This window comes from Heterodontus francisci, chromosome 10 (assembly GCF_036365525.1).
Source record: "Heterodontus francisci isolate sHetFra1 chromosome 10, sHetFra1.hap1, whole genome shotgun sequence".
In the NCBI taxonomy this organism is placed as follows: domain Eukaryota; kingdom Metazoa; phylum Chordata; class Chondrichthyes; order Heterodontiformes; family Heterodontidae; genus Heterodontus; species Heterodontus francisci.
This window is the reverse complement of record NC_090380.1, coordinates 31,288,580-31,307,953: the sequence shown is the minus strand read 5'-3', so window position 1 is coordinate 31,307,953 and position 19,374 is coordinate 31,288,580. Positions and strand designations below refer to the sequence as shown.

The 19,374-nt window shown below is 43.7% G+C and overlaps 1 protein-coding gene across 6 annotated transcripts in view; it reads right to left on the bottom strand.

The window, feature by feature from the left end:
- LOC137374375 (ribosomal protein S6 kinase alpha-3) overlaps nt 1-19,374 on the bottom strand; it is a 139,440-nt gene that overhangs the window by 110,484 nt on the left and 9,582 nt on the right. For 4 of the 6 annotated variants that reach the window (XM_068040377.1, XM_068040373.1, XM_068040378.1 and 1 more), the window contains one exon: nt 12,844-12,903. In XM_068040377.1, coding sequence (XP_067896478.1) covers nt 12,844-12,903 — 60 coding nt within the window. The remainder of the gene's footprint in view (nt 1-12,843; nt 12,904-19,374) is intronic. The other 2 variants (XM_068040375.1, XM_068040376.1) reach the window with 1 other exon arrangement.

The following is a 19,374-nucleotide window of genomic DNA, read 5'->3' as shown; positions in this document are numbered from 1 at the left end:
GGAGAAACTTGAAGGGACTAAAATCAGAGAAATCCCCAGGACCTGATGGCCTACATCCTACAGTTCTAAAAGAGATAGCTGCAGAGATAGTGGATGCGCTGGCTATGATTTTCCAAAATTCCCTAGATTCTGGAATGGTCCCAGCTGATTGGAAGTTAACAAACATAACACCGCTATTCAAGAAAGGAGGGAGAGAAAACAAGGAACTTGAGGCCAGTTAGCCTGACATCAGTCATTGGGATAGTGCTGGAATCTATTAAGGAAGTCTCAACAATGCACTTAGAAAATCATAGATCAGGAAAAGTCAACATGGCTTTACGAAAGGAAAATCATGTTTGACAAATTTATTAGCGTTTTCGAGGATGTAACTAATATGATAAAGGGAAACCACTAGATGTAGTATACCTGAATTTCAAAAAGGCATTTGATAACGTATCACACAAAAGGTCAATCGGCAAGAGAAGGGGGCATGGATTTGGAGATAATATATTAGCATGGATAGAAGATTGGTTAACCGACAGGATAGGCATAAGTGGGACATTTTCAAGTTGGCAGGTTATGGAGTGCCGTAATGATCAGTGCTGGGGCCCAAGTTATTTAAATCTATATTAATGACTTGGACAAAGAGAGCGAGTGTAATGTATCCAAGCTTGCTGATGATATAAACGTAGGTAGAAATGCAAGCTGTGATGAGGACACAGAGGTTGCAAAGAGATATAGACAGGTTAAGCGAGTGAGCAACAAAGTGGCAGATGGCGTATAATGTGAGGAAGTGTGAGGTTATTCACTTTGGTTGTAAGAATAGAAGACTTTTTTTTTTAAAAAGGCGCGGAATGTATAACGGTTGGATGTTCAGAGAGACTTGGGTGTGCTCATACAAAGAACAAAGTTAGCATGCAGGTACAGCAAGCAATTAGGAAGACCTTTACTGCAAGGGGATTGGAGTACAAGAATAAACAAGTCTTGCTACAATTGCATAGGGCTTTGGTGACACCACACCTGGAATACAGTGTGCAGTTTGAGAATCAGAGTTTTACAGCAGAGAAACAGGCCCGTCGGCCCAATGTGCCTGCGCCGACCATCAAGCACCCATCCTAACTAATCCCATTTCCCCACACTTTGCCCGTAGCCTTATGTGTTATGGCATTTCATGTGCTCATCTAAATACTTGTTGAATATCATGAGTGTTCGTGCCTCGACCACCCCTTCAGGCAGTGTTCCAGATTCCAACCACCCTCTGGATGAAAAAATTCTTCCTCAGCTCCCCTCTAAACCTCCTGCTCCTTACCTTAAATCTATGCCCCCTAGTTATTGACCTCTCCACTAAGAACAAAGAACAGTACAGCACAGGAACAGGCCATTCAGCCCTCCAAGCCTGTGCCGGGAAAAAGTTTCTTCCTATCTATGCTATCAATGCCCCTCATAATCTAGTATACCTCAATCAGACCTTCTCTGCTCCAAGGAAAACAACCCTAGCCTATCCAGTCTGTCTTCATAACTGAAATGCTCCAGCCCAGGCAATATCCTGGTGAATCTCCTCTGCACCCTCTCCATTGCAATCACATCCTTCCTACAGTGTAGGGACCAGAACTGTACACAGTACTCCAGCTGTGGTCTAGCTAGCATTTATACAGCTCCATCATAACCTCCCTGCTCTTATATTCTATGCCTCGGCTAATAAAGGCAATTATCCCATATGCCTTCCTAACCACCTTTTCTACCTGTGCTGCTGCCTTCAATGATCTATGGACAAACACCCCAAGGTCCCTCTGACTCTACTTCCTAGGGTCCTACCATCCATTATATATTCCCTTGCCTTGTTAGACCTCCCAAAGTGCATCACCTCACACTTCTCAGGATTAAACTCCATTTGCCACTGCTCCGCCCATCTTACCAGCCCATCTATATCGTCCTGTAATCTAAGGCTTTCCTCCTCACTATTTACGACACGACCAATTTTCGTGTCGTCTGCAAGCTTACCGATCATACCTCCTATATTCACGTCTAAATCATTAATGTACACTACAAACAGCAAGGGTCCCAGCACCGATCCCTGCAGTACCCCACCTAGTCACAGGCCTCCATTCACAAAAACAACCCTCGACCATCACCCTCTGCCTCCTTCCACTAAGACAATTTTGAATCCAATTTGCCAAATTACCCTGGATCCCATGGGCTTTTACTTTTTTTAACCAATCTCCCATGCGGGACCTTATCAAAAGCCTTACTGAAGACCATGTAGACTACATCAACTGCTTTACCCTCATCTACACATCTAGTCACCTCCTCGAAAAATTCAATCAAGCTCGTTCGACATGATCGCTCCCTGACAAAGCCATGCTGACTATCCAAGCGGAGATTAATCCTGTCTCTCAAACTTTTGTCCAATAATTTCCCTACCACTGATGTTAGACTCACTGGCCTGTAATTACCTGGTTTATCCCTGCTACCTACCCTTCTTGAATAATGGTACCACATCTGCTGTCCTCCAATCCTCTGGTACCTCTCCTGTGACCAGACAGGAATTGAAAATTTGTGTCAGAGCCCCTGCTATCTCCTCCCTTGCCTCACATAGCAGCCTGGGATACATCGGATCTGGGCCTGGGGATTTATCCATTTTTAAGCCAGCTAATACTTACTCCTTTTCAATGCTAATTTGATCAAGTATATCACAATCCCCTTCCCTGATCACTACACCTACATCGTCCCTCTCCATAGTGAACACAAATGAAAAGTAATCGTTCAAAACCTCACCTATGACCTCCGACTCCACACACAGATTGCCTCTTTGATCCCTAATGGGCCCACCTTTTTCCTGGTTTTCCCTCTTACCCCCAACATAAAACACCTTGGGATTTTCCTTTATCTTGATTGTCAGTGATTTTTCATGCCCCCTCTTCGCTCTCCTAATTACTCTTTTTAAAAAAAAAAGTACTCCCCTGCAGTTTCTATATTCCTCTCGGGCCTGCGCTGTTTTCAGCGCTCGGAATCTGCCATACGCCTCCTTTTTTTTTTCCTTATCCAATCCTCTATATCCCTTCACATCCAGGGTTCCCTTGACCTGTTGGTCCTACTCTTTACCTTTACAGGAACATGCTGCACCTGAACCCTCACAATTTCCCTTCTAAATGACTCCCATTGGTCTTATGTAGACTCTCCTACAAGAAGCTGCTCCCACTTCACTTTGACCAGATCCTGTTTTATCATATTGAAATCTGCCTTCCCCCAATTCAGTACTCTTATTTCTGGTCCCTCTATGTCCTTTTCCATAACAACCTTAAATCTTAGAGTTATAGTCACTATCCCCGAAATGCTCCCCCACTGCCACTTCTACCACTTGTCCGGCTTCATTCCTTAGGATTAAGTCTAGTACCGCCCCTCCTCTTGTAGGACTCTCTACGTGCTGGCTCAAAAAGCTCTCCTGATTGCACTTGAAGAACTCTGCTCCCTTTAAGCTTTTAGCACCAATATTATCCCTTCTAATATAGGGGAAGTTGAAATCCCCTATTTTTATTACCCTATTATTGCACCTCTGAGATTTGCCTACATATCTGCTCCTCTACCACTGCCTGACTGTTTGGAGACCTGCAGTACATTCCCAGCCACGTAATAGCCCCCTTTTTGTTTTTAAGTTCTACCCATATGGCCTCATTTCAGGAACCTTCTAAGATATTATCCCTCCTTACTGCAGTAACTGTCTCTTTGATCAACAGTGCAATGTCACCTCCTCTTTTACCCCCTCCCCTATCACACCTGAAGATTCTATACTCTGGGATATTAAGCTGCCAGTCCTACCCTTCCCACAAACATGTCTCAGTGATGGCAATAATATCACATTCCCACGTGTTAGCCAGTGCCCTCAATTCATGAGTTCTGAAGGGTCACTGACCTGAAAAGTCAACTCTGGCTTCTCTCTCCACAGATGCTGCCAGACCTGAGTATTTCCAGCGTTTTTTGTTTTTAACCCCTCAATTCATCTGCCTTACTAGTAAGACTCCTTGTATCAAAATAGATACAACCCAGCCTTGCATTATTTGCCTGAGCCTTAACAAGACTACATTTTTACTCTGTCCTCTGGACTGACTTAGCTTCACAGTTATATTTGACTGTACATCACCCCCCAACTGTGCTTCCACCCTGTATCCCATCCCCCTGCCAAATTAGTTTAACCCCAACAGCACTAGCAAACCTCCCAGCAAGGATGCTGGTCCTGTTCTGATTCAGGTGCAACCCGTCCATCTTATACAGATCCCACCTTTGCCAGAAACAGGCCCAGTGATCCAAGAATCTAAAGTCCTCCCTCCTGCACCATCTCCCCAACCATGCATTCATTTTCTCTAATCTCCTATTCATATACTCACTAGCCCGCGGCACCAGAAGAAACCCAGAGATTACAACCTTTGAGGTCCTACTTTTTAATCTGCTGCCTAGCTCCCTAAATTCTTTTTGCAGGACCTCACCCCATTTTCTACCTATGTCATTGGTACCAACATGGACCACGACCTCTGGCTGTGCACCCTCACCCTCCAGAATACTTTCTAGCCGCTCAGTGATACCAAGACCCTTGCACCAGGGAGGCAACATACCATCCTGGAATCACGTCTGCAACCACAGAAACGCCGATCTGTTCCTCTAACCATAGAATCCCCTACCACTATTGCCCTCGTCCCTTTTTCTCCATCCCAGCACAGCTGAGTCAGCCATGGCATTCCGGTCATGGCTCTCAGTGCATTCTCCAGAGGGCGGCACAGTGGCGCAGTGGTTAGCACCGCAGCCTCACAGCTCCAGGCATCCGGGTTCAATTCTGGGTACTGCCTGTGCGGAGTTTGCAAGTTCTCCGTGACCTTGTGGGTTTTCGCCGGGTGCTCCGGTTTCCTCCCACCGCCAAATACTTGCAGGTGATAGGTAAATTGGCCATTGTAAATTGCCCCTAGTGTAGGTAGGTGGTAGGGAATATAGGATTACTGTAGGGTTAGTATAAATGGGTGGTTCTTGGTCGGCACAGACTCGGTGGCTGAAAGGCCTGTTTCAGTGCTGTATCTCTAAATAAATAAAATAAACCCCCTCTCTCATCAGTACTCAGAACTGAATACCGGTTAAAAAGTGGGATGTCCTCTGGGGACTCCTGTAATTCCTGCCCTGACTTCTTTGTCTGTCCAGCAATCACCCAGTCACTCCCCGACTGTGCTCGCCTAGGCACCGGCTTGACTACCTCCTAAAACGTGCCATCCACGTAGTCCTCCACCTCGCAGATGCGCCTCAGTGACTCCAGCCGCCGCTCAAGCTTCTGCAACATGGAGACACTTTCTGCGGACATGTTCCCCAAGGTCACATGGCACGTCCATGACTTCCCACATTGCACAGGATGTACATTCGGCTTGGCCAAGCTGCCCTGCCATTACTTACTTTTACAATGAAAAAAAAACTTGCTCGTGTAATATCTTACCAGCTATTTACCATCAACTTTTATCCCCTGTACCCATGAGGCGGAGAAAGAAAAAGACCAAAGAGCACCTTCCACCACCCGCAGCCAACAAAAATACCCACATTTAACTTACAGCCTCAGTCCATGCAAACAGCACTAGCATAGCCAGTAAATACCAAAGATTTACAGGTAGCTATCCTTGGGCTTTAATTTAAAAGGAACCTTTTTTTAACTCCAATCAATCTCAATTATCCCCAGGCAATAACAGCTGCCGCCCACCAACCAATCAGCGCACAGAATTTCAGTGATGTCACTATTTTTTTTTAAAACACTAAATCCAAACAGAGCGCATGCAGAAACAGTCAGAGAGCCTGCCACCGCCCCAGACGTCAGGTAGGTGAAGGGCCTCGAGCCCCGCCCTTTCTTTACAGGTTTTCAGCCCTGTCCCTTTCAGGTCCACCACTGCCCCGGATGTCTGGTAAGTCTCCATATTTAAGGATGGATATACTTGCACTGGAGGCAGTACAGCGAAGGTTCACTAGATTGGTCCCTGGGATGAGAGGGCTGTCCTATGATGAGAGGCTAAGTAAAATGGGCTACATTCTCTGGAGTTCAGAAGAATGAGAGATGATCTCATTGTATCTTACAAGATTCTGAAAGGACTTGACAGGGCAAACAGAGGTTATTTCTGCTGGCTGAGGAAATCTAAAACACGGCAGCACAGTCTCAGGATAAGGAGTCAATCATCTAGGACTGATGAGAAATTTCTTCATTCAAAGGGTTGTGAATTTTTGGAATTCTTTACCCCAGAGGGTGGTGGATGCTCCATCATTGAATATATTTACCCCTGGGAGGATGAGGAACGGTCCTGGGTACAGTTTACATCCACGGGCCGGTAGAGAACCGGATTCTGGCCCGTGGGCCATATGTTGGACAACCCTGCTCTAGAAGGTAGCCCAGAGAATTATGCACAAAATATAGTTGTCAAATTTTCAAAAATAATGTTGGTATTGTGGTTTAGATATCCATTTTAATTTTGGAGATGAAGCTAGGAAGTGCTTTAAGGTGTTCCAGCATCTGTCTTTTTCCACTCATTTGAGGACATTTGGCAACACAGGTGGATAAGGTAGTCAAGAAGGCATACAGCATGCTTGCCTTCATCGGTCGGGGCATAGAGTATAAAAATTGGCAAGTCATATTGCAGCTGTACAGAACCTTAGTTAGGCCACACTTAGAATATTGCGTGCAATTCTGGTCGCCACATTACCAGAAGGACGTGGAGGCTTTGGAGAGGGTACAGAGGTGGTTTACCAGGATGTTGCCTGGTCTGGAGGACATTAGCTATGAGGAGAGGTTGGAAAAACTCGGATTGTTTTCACTGAGACGACGGAGGTGGAGGGGCGACATGATAGAGGTTTACAAAGTTATGAGCGGCATGGACAGAGTGGATAGTCAGAAGCTTTTTCCCAGGGTGGAAGAGTCAGTTACTAGGGGACATAGGTTTAAGGTGCGAGGGGCAAAGTTTAGAGGGGATGTGCGGGGCAAGTTTTTTTTTTTATTTACACAGAGGATGGTGAGTGCCTGGAACTTGCTGCCAGGGGAGGTGGTGGAAGCAGATACGATAGCGACGTTTAAGAGACATTTTGACAAATATATGAATAGGAAGGGAATAGAGGGATATGGGCCCTGGAAGTGCAGAAGGTGTTAGTTTCGGCAGGCATCAAGATCGGCACAGGCTTGAAGGACCGAATGGCCTGTTCCTGTGCTGTACTGTTCTTTGTTCTTTGACTGGACAATCTCTGGACTCCTCTAAATAGATGCTGGCAATAATCACAGTCAAGCCTGCCCAGCAGCATATGCATTTCCTACCACATCTCCGGAAGTGAACTGTTCAAATTGTGTGATGGGGATTCGATTTCGCGGTTCCAGCACCCAACAATTCTGCCTTTATGTTTACAGCCAATATGGTGCAACATTAGCTGCAGTTAAACTCTCAACTTGTCCTTGAAGAAAGCTCGGTTGTCTCACAGCTTCTTCCAGTCATCGCTTGGATTTCAAGTTAGTACCATATGATGATGGTATACTGACCTAACTGGAGGCAGGTCAGGTGTTAAACCAGTTACCTGTAAGGACAACAGATGGTGCTACCCATGACTGGTCCAACGTCAAGTACTGGGCACTTCCAGAAATGCCAATGGCTTCAGGGGATGAATGCCTGGAGTGGGAGACTAGAACCCCTGATGAAGGACACCTGATTGAAATGGAAATGAGCTAATCCTTGAATTAGCTACCTGCAAGTCACCATGCAGCTGTTTTACAGAACAAGTCGATGAAAGAACTGTTGACTGTCTGAAACACCAATGTTCAAGTCCATGCCTTAAAAGAGGTGTGGAGGACAGTGACAGGATCTCAGATGATAGTCAACAAATAATGGTACTTAGATATCAAAAAATGCAGAAGTACAGCAAGAGATCAATCAAGGTTGCAACACAAACACAACAGTCTGATCACACAAATAACATGGCAAAACGAAAAAGATTACTACAGCACAGTATTTATAGAAGGGTCAATGTCAGTTTCAGCAAAGTTGATTAAAGTTTTAAACACTTTAAAACATTAAAATAACGTCCACTAATAAAACTGCATCTGCTTTACCAATCTGAACTGAAGGTTAAACAGATAACACTGTAGTTTTTAAGCAGAGAAAGGAAGATAACTTAGCCAAACTGCTTAAAACCAAACTTCCACTTCAGTTATTTACACCATAAACATATTAAAAGTGAAATAGATCAGATTTCCTATTAAGCATGTCGTGGTGTCTTGTGCAAGATAAATTTGTATCATTGCTTAAAAACACAATTCAAAGCGACTGCAACTATCTGCATATCATATTAATATCTGATTTAATGCTTTCTCCTCACTGATGTCTGTTTAAGTGGAATGGTTCCAGAGAACAAAACTGATATCTTAGCTTGGACAGATAACAGCAAAAATTGTTATTGCTTTATTACAATATTTCAACATGCAACTATATAATGCAGCCAGAATTTCAACTGTTTTTCTGGAATTTCAAGTCAAAACTGCCACTATTATCCTATGACATGTCATAACAGGCTTAACTTTTATCCACCTGGATGCTTACCAGCTTGCTATCATTGATATACACAGGTTTTAACTAGTTGTGTCAAGATGACTGGCATGCTGTCAGACTGAAAAATAATAGGCCAAGAAATACTTACTGACTAGTTTTACAACTTGTATATATTAGCACCTTTAACGTAGAAAACCATAGCAAGGTACTTCACAGGAGCATGAACACACAAACATTTACACTGAGCCACAGAAGAGATATTAGGACAGGTGACTGAAGGTTTGGTCAAAGAGGCAGGCTTTAAGAGAAGACTTAAAGGAGAGGAGAGGCAGATTGGTGTAGCGAAGGAATTAAAGAGCTTGGGGCCTAAACGGCTGAAGGCACGACAGCCAATGCCGGGGTTGAACAAAAGGCCAGACGTAGAGGAACGAAGAGTTCTTTGACGTTTGTATGGCTAGAGGAGGTTAGAGAGAAGGGAAGGGTCGAGAATCTCAAGTAAAGTGTGCAGAAGCGGGCGGCACAGTGGCGCAGTGGTTAGCACCGCAGTCTCACAGCTCCAGCGACCCGGGTTCAATTCTGGGTACTGCCTGTGTGGAGTTTGCAAGTTCTCCCTGCGTCTGCGTGGGTTTCCTCCGGGTGCTCCGGTTTCCTCCCACAGCCAAAAGACTTGCAGGTTGATAGGTAAATTGGCCATTATAAATTGCCCCTAGTATAGGTAGGTGGTAGGGCAATATAGGGACAGGTGGGGATGTGGTAGGAATATGGGATTAGTGTAGGATTAGTATAAATGGGTGGTTAATGGTCGGCACAGACTCGGTGGGCCGAAGGGCCTGTTTCAATGCTGTATCTCTAAATCTAAAATCTAAAGCCAAGATTACATCCCTTATGGCTTTAAAGTGGTTGTAGTGAGGTATAGGTTTAGGCTTATTAGTTGCAACACCATTATCTGGATTAGGGAGAGGAAGAAAGCAGTCTTAAATATCATTTCTTCAGGTTTCTGGACATTATTTTCCCAACTAACTGATTTAGCCACCTCAATTTAATGTTTACTGAACGAAGAACAAGTGATGAGGGCCCTATAGTTAATGCACAAAATATGACCATATAATGAATGTATGTAGCATAAAAGAATATTTAAGGCTATTGATTTGATTACTTTTTTGTAACTTCATGTCAGACTTGTCAAAACCACAATGTCTGACGCGTGCACAATATTAACCTGATGTCTGTTACAATTGAGCAGAGTAGCAGACCAACTTTGGGACCTAGAAAGAATGATTGAGGCACCTTTTTAAGTATACAGATGCCAGAAATTGCTTAAAAATAAAGACAGGTGCAATTAGAAATGTGGAACTGTCATATGATAGCTCATGATAGAAGATATAAAAGGAAATGTTGTGATAATAAACTCTGATCTGATCTAAGCAACTGAAGCTCCATGCTACAATATACTCACCCCCAGGGCTTCTTGAAGGAAGTAAAAGAAGCATGCTGACTAAGATGATCAATTGGGACCTTCTGGTCCAACAGCATCAAGAACATTTAGTATAAGTTCAGCAACCCAAGCACAGCTGAATTCTTTCCAAATGATTTTGGACAGGAGACTGGCCAAAAGCACTTCTGTAGGTAAAAGAGCATTCAACTCCATTACTCAGTGACTGCAAGATACTTAAATAGCTCCCATTGTTGAAAAGCCCTTGTTTACAATATCAGGCAGTGATGCATACAAACAACACCCACATCACAATTCATCAAAAATTTGGCAACAAAAAGTGGCTACAGAGGAAGTTACTGCTTGGGGCCATGGTCCTTAACCAAAAGGTGATGGAATGCTCTGCAATAGGATACAATAATAAATGGGAAACTACGTTGACAAAGCACTGGAGTTCATCCAAGTCTAGAGTTTGCGTGTCGCTTTAGTGGAGTTATAAAATCTATGGATGAGCAGTATTTTATTCAAAGTCACTTTTAAAAAGTTAGCAATTTTATCTTCTGCTGAAAGCTAAGCACCTTCTGATATCTGACCTACCCAAATGACCAGTCTACAATATAAATTTAGTGAGGATTAGCTCACAAGAGCAGTCCCAGTAGGCAAAGGTTCAAGTCAAAAAGTTACGATTGGAGATGCTCCGTTAAGCGTGAGCTTTAATAGTAAGTACGGCAAGCAATCCAATCACTAGGGAGCCTTAAGTCAAAGCCAATCCTGTTCTCACCAGATGATTTACACGTGCACATTCCCATCATCAGTTGTGGGACAACAATCAGGAACAGGAATGTTGGCTGATATTTTTCCCTTCCATAAATTAGGGATGCTGGGATGTGTGGCAAGACTATTCTGAGATCAGCTAACCCAGCAGTGACCAGGGAAAAAATCTGGGACCTCTACAGTCTATGTGGCTTAGCAGTAATGGCACTGAACTATTAATCCGGAGGCCTGGGCGAATGTCCTGGGGACACGGGTTCAAATCCCACCACGGAAACTGCTGGAATTTAAATTCAATTCAATCCAATCCAATCTGGAATTGAAAGCTACTCTCAGTAATTGTGCCATTATCGATTGTCATAAAAACTAGATTGCCATCTAGTTCACTAATGTTCTTCATGGAAAGAAATCTGCCATCCTTACCTGGTCTGGTCTACATGTGACTCCAGACCTAAAGCTTAACTGTCCTGTCACGAACAGATGAGAACCAACTGTAAATTGTATTTTTGTGCACTTGGGAGTTATTGTCAACTGTCATTATACACCGCATGTTAAGTTATTTTACTTCGGTGTTCGACCTGTTAAAAATGGAGGAGGGAGATCACTTCAACAGGAGATGGGACAGCTACTTGAAGGGGTCCAGTCACATGGCCTAGAAGCCACCCTTTTTCAGCCTGCCTGGTTTTGAAGCAGTTTCAGTTGGAGGGAACAGCTCGCATAGCCAAGCAGCTGCCTGGAAGGTGTGCACCTGGCTATCTGAGGCCTGCAAGAAGGAAAGAAGCCACAGTCTGTAAAGCAGCAAGAAAATCTCTGCTTTCTGCCAGTCTCTGTCAAAAAAGGGGGAAAAATCAGAAACTAAGCTGCCTCAGCTAATCTCTGAAAGTGTCAGAAGAAAGTGTGCAAGAGAAGAGGTTACATACAACTCCTACGCCAGTCGGCAGTTCCAGTCGCTTATTTCCAGCTTTGGACTTCGTTATATAAAAAAAAAAGGACTCTAGTTTCAACTCGAATCCCCGTCAGTTTGTAATTAAGTTAATTTTCTACTTAGTAAATGTCCTTGCCCATTCGATGCCTTTACCTTTCCTTGTGAGCGTGCGTTGTGACGTTAAACTTGGGAGGGGGTTAAGAGTGTGCGTTAATAAACCCTACTTCTTTGTTTTAACTTTAACAGTGTTGTTGCAGTCCTTTAAAAGTCAGGGTTCACAAACTGAGGGAGTGGAGAAATAGAACCATATAAAAATTACAGCATAGAAGGAAGCCATTCAGCCTATTGCATCTGCGCCAGCTGAAAAAACTAGCCGCCCAATCTAATCCCACCTTCCAGCACCTGGTCTGTAGCCTTGCAGGTTACAGTACTTCAGGTGCCTGTCCAGGTACCTTTTAAATGAGTTGAGGGTTTCTGCCTCCACTACACAGTTCCTGGCAGTGAATTCCAGACACCCACAACCCTCTGGGTGAAAAAATATTTCCTCATGTCCCCTCGAATCTATCAATCACCTTAAATCTGTGCACCCTGGTAATTGACCACTCCGTTAGAGGAAACAGATTCTTCCTGTCTACTTTATCTCGACCCCTCATAATTGTGTACACTTCAAGTAAGTCACCCCTCAGCCTCCTCTGTTCTAAGGATAACACCCTAGCCTATCTAATCTTTCCACATAGCTGCAACTTTCAAGCCCTGGCAACGTTCTTGTAAATCTCCTCTGTACTCTCTCCAGAGCAATTATATCCTTCATGTAATGTAGTGACCAGAACTGTACGCAATAATACACCATCAGGAAAAATGTAAATCACAAGCTGCTTATGGACAGGTTGTTGAAAACAGAGAAATTTGTTTTCAAAATTAACAATTAGGGATGGGCAACAAATGTTGGCCTTGCTAGCAACGCCCACATCCCATGAAAGAATTTTTTAAAATCATTCACTGGCTGAGCAAGTTTATCAACTGATGAAGCCTGAAGAAACTTCAAAAGAACTAGAGATTTACACATTCATCGCAGCAATAAAGCTAACTAGTGAACAGTTGGCACTTCTTTCTAGAAATTATATTTACATACAGAATACAATTCTCAATTAATTTTAAAAAGATATACCAAGTTACGACATTTTAAAACACTGACTTACAGATTGAAGAACTGCTTCATCTTCGGACATGGGCTCATCCACCATTTGTTGCGCATCCTGCTACAGAATTAAAAAAAATAATTACAGGCTGTCAAATAAATTTTTTAATACTACCTACAATTTTTTTTTTTTAAAGTTAGAGTCAGAATTTTCTAGCAAAAGCTTGTCCTATTGAACCTTAAAAATCTGCTGCTGCTGGAAGGTAATCTTCACAGAAGAAGAACAGACTAAACGTGAAGAGCTTTATTCAGCAAAGATTTGATTCCAACAATTTAATCATAAGGACACGAACTTTCCTGGATATTTTGTTAATCAGAAAACCAAAAATTACTAAGATCCATTGCAAACAACCTTTTGACAATTAATTTAGAAGTTCATTCATTGAACTTTCTAGTATATTTGAATGTGGTTTAAACTAGAAATTAACCCAGAATTAACAAAAGTATTGCACAAGATAAATAATCCACTCCCCATTTGTTACACATTATGAGTAACCTATACCACAGCCTTGTCTCAGAAGCTATTGAAGGGATCTGAGGACATGACTCACAAGGCATCACAATTTCAATCCCTCACCCAGACAAATCCCTTCCATTTACAGTTGCATAAGTCTATAGAGAACAATGTGAAATTTGAGTGATCTTCATGTTCTGCATATGCAGCTCCATTCATTCGCAAAATTCCTAGTCCTAGACAAACCAAAGTATTTCCAGTCTGAAATAAGGTCCCAGACTCTAACAAAGCTATTACATTTTCCAAGGGGTGTGGAGTATTACTGTGATCACTAGGCTGGTTTCGTCTGTTGATTCTAAATAAGTATGACCTGGGCAATATTTATTCATCAACCAACAAATTATCTGGCACCTTGGCAGTCACATTTCCTACATTAAAACAATGGCTACACTTCAAAAGTACGGTTTTGATTGTAAAGCACTTTGGGATGTCCTGAGGTTGTGAAAGGTGCTATATAAATGCAAGTATCACACGGGATCAGAGGTGAGCTGGCAAGATGGATACAGAACTGGCTCGGTCACAGAAGACAGAGGGTAACAGTGGATGGGTGTTTTTCTGAATGGAGGGATGTGACTAGTGGTGTTCCGCAGGGATCAGTGCTGGGACCTTTGCTGTTTGTAGTATATATAAATGATTTGGAGGAAAATGTAGCTGGTCTGATTAGTAAGTTTGCGGACGACACAAAGGTTGGTGGAGTTGCGGATAATGATGAGGATTGTCAGAGGATACAGATCGGTTGGAGACTTGGGCGGAGAAATGGCAGATGGAGTTTAATCCGGACAAATGTGAGGTAATGCATTTTGGAAGATCTAATGCAGGTGGGAGGTATACAGTAAATGGCAGAACCCTTAGGAGTATTGACAGGCAGAGAGATCTGGGCGTACAGGTCCACAGGTCACTGAAAGTGGCAACGCAGGTGGAGAAGGTAGTCAAGAAGGCATTCGGCATGCTTCCCTTCATCGGTCGGGGCATAGAGTATAAAAATTGGCAAGTCATGTTGCAGCTGTACAGAACCTTAGTTAGGCCACACTTAGAATATTGCGTGCAATTCTGGTCGCCACACTACCAGAAGGTCGTGGAGGCTTTGGAGAGGGTACAGACGAGGTTTACCAGGATGTTGCCTGGTCTGGAGGACTTTAGCTATGAGGAGAGGTTGGATAAACTCGGATTGTTTTCACTGGAACGACGGAGGTGGAGGGGCGACATGATAGAGGTTTACAAAGTTATGAGCGGCATGGACAGAGTGGATAGTCAGAAGCTTTTTCCCAGGGTGGAAGAATCAGTTACTAGGGGACATAGGTTTAAGGTGCGAGGGGCAAAGTTTAGAGGGGATGTGCGAGGCAAGTTTTTTTTTTTTTTTTTTTTACACAGAGGGTGGCGAGTGCCTAGAACTTGCTGCCAGGGGAGGTGGTGGAAGCAGATACGACAGCGACGTTCAAGAGGCATCTTGACAAGAATAGGAAGGGAATAGAGGGATATGGGCCCCGGAAGTGCAGAAGGTGTTAGTTTCAGCGGGCATCAAGATCGGCGCAGGATTGGAGGGCCGAATGGCCTGTTCCTGTGCTGTACTGTTCTTTGTATGTGTTCATAAATTATGGCGAAAATAGCAGAGAGCCAATCACTTTAAAATCACACCAACCTACCTTGTAAGCAATACCCTTTATTCATCACCAGACCCAGATCTATAAACAACCTACTTCACTAACATTAAATGGGGTAACTCTATCCAGACATAACCAAAGTTTAGAAGGATAGGGACTATTATATTACTAGGTACTTTTTCACTTCCAAAGTTAGAAGACATTTTATTTGTTTATGATGATTCACTGAAATTTAAGCGATTATGCAATGGTATCACCCAATCATTCTGAAACTATAGCTGGAATTTTACGCTTCCACCCCAGGAGCTGGCAGGTGGTGGTGGTGGGGGAGGAGCGGAAGAGGTTGAGGCCGTGTCCATCGCTTATCCGCTTCCACTGATATTTTACCAGAGGCAGGGCAGGTGGCCCACCCGCCAGCCAATTGAGGCCCTTAAGTGGCCAATTAATAGCCACTTACGGGCCTCTAGCCCCACAGCTGGTATTTTTCTAGCGGATGATGGGCACTTCACCACCTGGGGAACCTACCCAGTAAAACTGGCAGCCTCCCTGCAGGTTCAGTGGGTGGGGGGGGGTGGGAAGAAAGAGAGGTGGTCCCTACTGATCAGGCATCCAATGCCCGATGGAGGGCCACCCCTGCCTCCAGCAGCAGCGGTCACTCCGCTGGAAGACGCACACCCCGCCATCACAATCGAACCCCCACCCCTCGCCAGGGCCTGGCTGCTTGGCCCCAGCGAGCCTCGACCCCACTTACCTACACTCCGGGGCCTCCTCGATGGCTGCTCCTCCACGGACTGCTGCAGTCCCAGCAGTGGCCACCACTCCCTCTAATTGGCCGGCAGTTCTTGGAGGCAGGGCATCCTGCCTCAGAGGGGTGAAAGCCACAACCTGAGGTAATTAAATGCCTGAACTACACAAATCACATCATGGCTGCCATGGCTGGTGGAGTTGGGCTCACCCCCGACTCTCCAGCTGGTGAGTGTTGCCACCGCCTCCACATTAAATCCCAACCTATGGCAATCAGAGGAAATACTGTCAAGAGATGGAATAGTGCATAAAACTTTCAAGATATAAAAAAAATGGTTAAACAACTAGTACACTGTTATATGACCATCTTGCCCCTCATAGTGGTCTGGTAGATCCTAGTTCAAATCCACTTATGGCTGAGTTAGCCTCCTAATATGCAAGTCTACCAACTAGTTATGACTCATCTATTTTCTTTAAGGTCTCGACCTCGATGCTGGAAAAGCATATAATCACAAACTAGGGGAAAAACCTAATGCGAGTCAAATAATCTTCAGCCACAAAGCATTTTAAGCACAGTATTTTTTTTTTAATTCGTTCATGGGATGCATCGCTGGCTAGGCCAGCATTTATTGCCCATCCCTAATTGCCCTTGAACTGAGTGGCTTGCAACGCCATCTCAGAGGGCATTTAAGAGTCAACCACATTGCTGTGGACCTGGAGTCACATGTAGGTCAAACCAGGTAAGGACAGCAGATTTCCTTCCCTGAAGGACATTAGTGAACCATATGGTTTTTACAGCAATTGACAATGGTTTCATGGTCACCATTAGACTAGCTTTTTAATTCCAGATTTATTAATTGAATTCAAATTTCACCATTTGCCATGGTGGGAGTCGAAACCATGTCCCCAGAGCACTAACCTGGGCTTCTGTGCTACTAGCCCAGTGACATTACCACTACACGACCACCTCCCCTAGATGAGGTGACAGTGGTATAAACATCTATCTCTAGCTGAACCTACCCTGAATTTGAAGAATTGGCAAGTGTCAAAGATTATGAAGCAGTTGCTTGATTTAAATACACAGTGGAGGCAAGTTTTTTTGGATGGGGTGGAGGGAAGAGAAAGGAGGAGAAATGGAAAAGAGCACATATTGTAGGGGCTGATCCTGATAAGGAAAGCCAATGCTAGGGCTGCAACACTTCCTTTCTCCTCTCAAAGATTCTGGGGATTTTTGGGGCGGGAGGAAAAAAATGGAGAAGGGTGCACTGCACAGCTCAATTTTGCAGTGATTAGATTCTTCCGCCTGTCAATTCACATCAGTTCCGGAGTCCGAAGGCAGAGCCTCACCCAAGGTAATTAACAATCACTCCAATCAAATGCAAAGTAAAACAAACTTACTTTCCCCAACAATGTTCTGAACAACATATCCACAGTCATATGACCACAATAATCATCTTGCCCCTCAGCTAGTAGTTAGGTAAATCCTAGTTCACATCCACTTGTGGCTAACCTAACAAAGATGTTTGGAATTTTTGCACAACTGACAGATGTCTTTAAAAAAGTTAATTTAAAGGATTCTAAAGATTTGTTCTTGGGATGTGATCAATATTGGAAAGATTCCTTTTAATGTCAAATCCTAGTTACCCAAAGGGTTTTTATTTATTTATTTAGAGATACAGCACTGAAACAGGCCCTTCGGCCCACCGAGTCTGTGCCGACCAACAACCACCCATTTATACTAATCCTACATTAACCCCATATTCTCTACCACATCCCCACCATTCTCCTACCACTTACCTACACTAGGGGCAATTTACAATGGCCAATTTACCTATCAACCTGCAAGTCTTTTGGAGGTGGGAGGAAACTGGAGCACCCGGCGGAAACCCACGCAGACACAGAGAGAACTTGCAAACTCCGCACAGGCAGTACCCAGAACTGAACTCTGGTCGCTGAAGCGGTGAGGCTGTGGTGCTAACCACTGTGCCGCCCCTGGAGCCAACCATGTACATAGAATAAGCAGCACAGAAATAGGCAATTTGGCCCAACCATTCCATGCTAGTGTTTATGCTCCACTGTAGCCTCCCTTTAAATGCATCACTGCTATTCGCCTCACTGCTTCCTATGGTAACAAATCCCACATTCTCACCACTCTTTTCTCTAACCTATGTAAACCTTTCACAATTTTAAAGACTGCCATTAGGTCACCCATCACCCTTCTCTTTTCAAGAGAAAAGATACCCAAAAGCTTGTTCATCCTTTCCTGATGGGTATAATCTAAATTCGGGCATCATACTTGCAATTTTTTTTTTTTAATATACTTGCGCCAGTACCTCTATTTCTTTATTTATAATATGGTGACTAGAACTGTACGCACTACTTCAAAGTGTGATCTAACCAAGGTTTGATATGTTTAGCATAACTTTTCTCCTTTCCAATTCTAGAAATAAACTACAGGGCTTGGTTTACTTTTTTTTCATGGTCTTATTAACCTGTGTCACTACTTTTAGTAGTGTGGGTTTGGAATCACATGTAAGGCTGATTCCTTCAAAGGACATGAGTTTTTATGACCATCTGGTAGCTTTCATGGCTATCTTATCTGGTACCAGCCCACAAATCACCAGATTGAATGATTTCACTTGCCCAACTTAGCATCATGGAATTCAATTTCACTACCTTTGAGATGCTAGTCGAGTACCAAAAGCACTAGACTACTGTATCGATATAGTCTCCTTATAATGAGAGAGAGGAGACATTCATCTCATGGATCTGGGTTGAATTCAAATATGAGTTGACCCTCGATGCCAAAAATCACTGGTGCATATATAGTCATAAGCATTCAACTGAGATAAATGGGTAAGACAACTGGGGTTTTGCCCATTGCTGCAGGAAACCACCTGTATTAAATCGGTGACTCCTGCAGAGGTTGCAACACATTCACCTGTCCTTTCAGTTAAAAGAAACTTTTTGGCAGTGAGAACTCCTGTGAAAAACAAAACCATGTAAATGCACTGCTGCTCTAGCCATAGTCCCAAAGCAGCACAGGCATCTCGCCCCCTGTGAGACACACAGACAGTTGATGTAGAGTTTGAAGGTCACCACTACTCAAGCATGGGGCAAGGCAAAGAGGCAGGCCTCCATGAACTACCACAGCCGGTATGGGGATTGAACCCACGCTGTTGCAGTCTTTCTGCATCACACTCTAGCCGTCTAACCGACCCCCTGTAAACGTACTACAACTATATTAAAAAGGATGACTTTGGAGGCAAATGTGACAAGGGATGTGGTTTAGAATGAGTGATAATGCATACAGAAATGTTTCCTAGGACAGGAACTTGCCTTTTAAACTACTGGTAATTTCCAGTTGACCCAAGAAAATGGAAATAAATTAGTTCAGAACAAATGATGGGTTTAAAACCACTGAACTGTGGTTGTACGTGTCATGTCTAATCTTGCATTGTTCCCATTGTCTTGGAATTTTTAGTTCCATATTTCAGCACATGGTGAACAAGCACACTAACGGCCAGAACGCTCTGCTTGGGAGCGGTAAAGGTTGAGGGATTATCTAATCAAGGTATTTGAAATGATTAAGGGATTTGACAGGGTTATGAGAAATTATTTCCTTTCATGGAGACTCCTGAACAAGGAGACAATCTTAAAATTTAGGAATGAA